Below are 1,004 nucleotides of genomic sequence, written 5' to 3'. Positions count from 1 at the left end.
CTAGACCTGTGTCTCAGCTGTATGGGTCTGACCAAAACACTCGTTCATCTCATCACAGTTGCAGTAGTGCAGAGTGTTACGCGCTGGAGGCGCGGCGACCTTGGCCTCGCGAGCGGCCTTGGCACGCCTGTTCTTCCGCTGCCGTGCCGCCGCGACCTTTCCCCGCCCCTTCTCCCCCATCATGGTGGAGGTCGCGCTGACGAACACGCCCGCCGTGAAGCTGAGCAGCAGGTACAGGATCGTGAAGCCGGACGTGAAGAGGAACAGCGGCCCCACCAACTCGCTCGGCGTGGCGAGCACGTCATAGCTGACCTCTCCCCACGGCAGGAACGTCAGGCCGGCCGTGGCGGCGGACAGGGACCGGAAGGTCTCCACGTACGGGCAGAACAGGAGATAGCCTGTAAAGACAAACAATTGAAGAAAGTGACGAGTCAGCAATTTTACACTAGCAACGAATGGAATGCTGGCATGTTCCTACATCACACCCGGTAGTATGAATACAATGCAGATGGAAATCTGAAAGTCACTGTATTGCGTTAGGATAAGAATAGACTGGCAAAGGGACGTCACAACAGAAATGTGTTGTCTGGTCATGGTTTATTTAATAACAACGCCTCGAAATCCCTCGAAGAAATTTTAAGAAAGAAAATGGTTGCAAAACTATTGTTGGTAAGTCCATTAACTCGCCACCAGAACAATGGAAAGTTCCAAAATAAACTGCAGGCCTAGGATCGCAAGATTTTAGTAGTAAGGACTAGTAGTATAGACCACCAACTCACCTAACATACTGAAACCCGTGACGGTCAGGATGAAAATGGCCAGGCTGCCAAGAAGCTGCATGCGGATGTTGATGAGGATATCTGAAAAAGAGACAAATTCTAATAAGACACAAAAGTTCACCGAGGCCTAATGACATCATTGCGGCCGCTAACATACATGACTGCCAGACTATCAGCACCCCATCAGTACTCACCCAGATACGTGCGAACCCGGGCGTTGACCCC

At 51.5% G+C, this 1,004-nt stretch overlaps 1 protein-coding gene across 1 annotated transcript in view; it reads right to left on the bottom strand.

Annotated features, from left to right (window-relative positions):
- LOC109475400 (polycystic kidney disease protein 1-like 2) overlaps positions 1–1,004 on the bottom strand; it is a 12,296-nt gene continuing 11,292 nt past the window's right edge. The window contains exons 15-16 of the mRNA XM_019776004.1: positions 780–860; positions 1–398 (exon numbers count right to left, since the gene is read on the bottom strand). Of these exons, the coding sequence (XP_019631563.1) occupies positions 1–398; positions 780–860 (479 nt within the window). The remainder of the gene's footprint in view (positions 399–779; positions 861–1,004) is intronic.

The sequence above is a fragment of the Branchiostoma belcheri genome, unplaced genomic scaffold, assembly GCF_001625305.1.
Source record: "Branchiostoma belcheri isolate BF01 breed outbred unplaced genomic scaffold, Haploidv18h27 scaffold338, whole genome shotgun sequence".
Lineage (NCBI taxonomy): Eukaryota > Metazoa > Chordata > Leptocardii > Amphioxiformes > Branchiostomatidae > Branchiostoma > Branchiostoma belcheri.
Note: the sequence above shows the minus strand (reverse complement) of the source record. Positions and strands in the feature narration are given on the sequence as shown.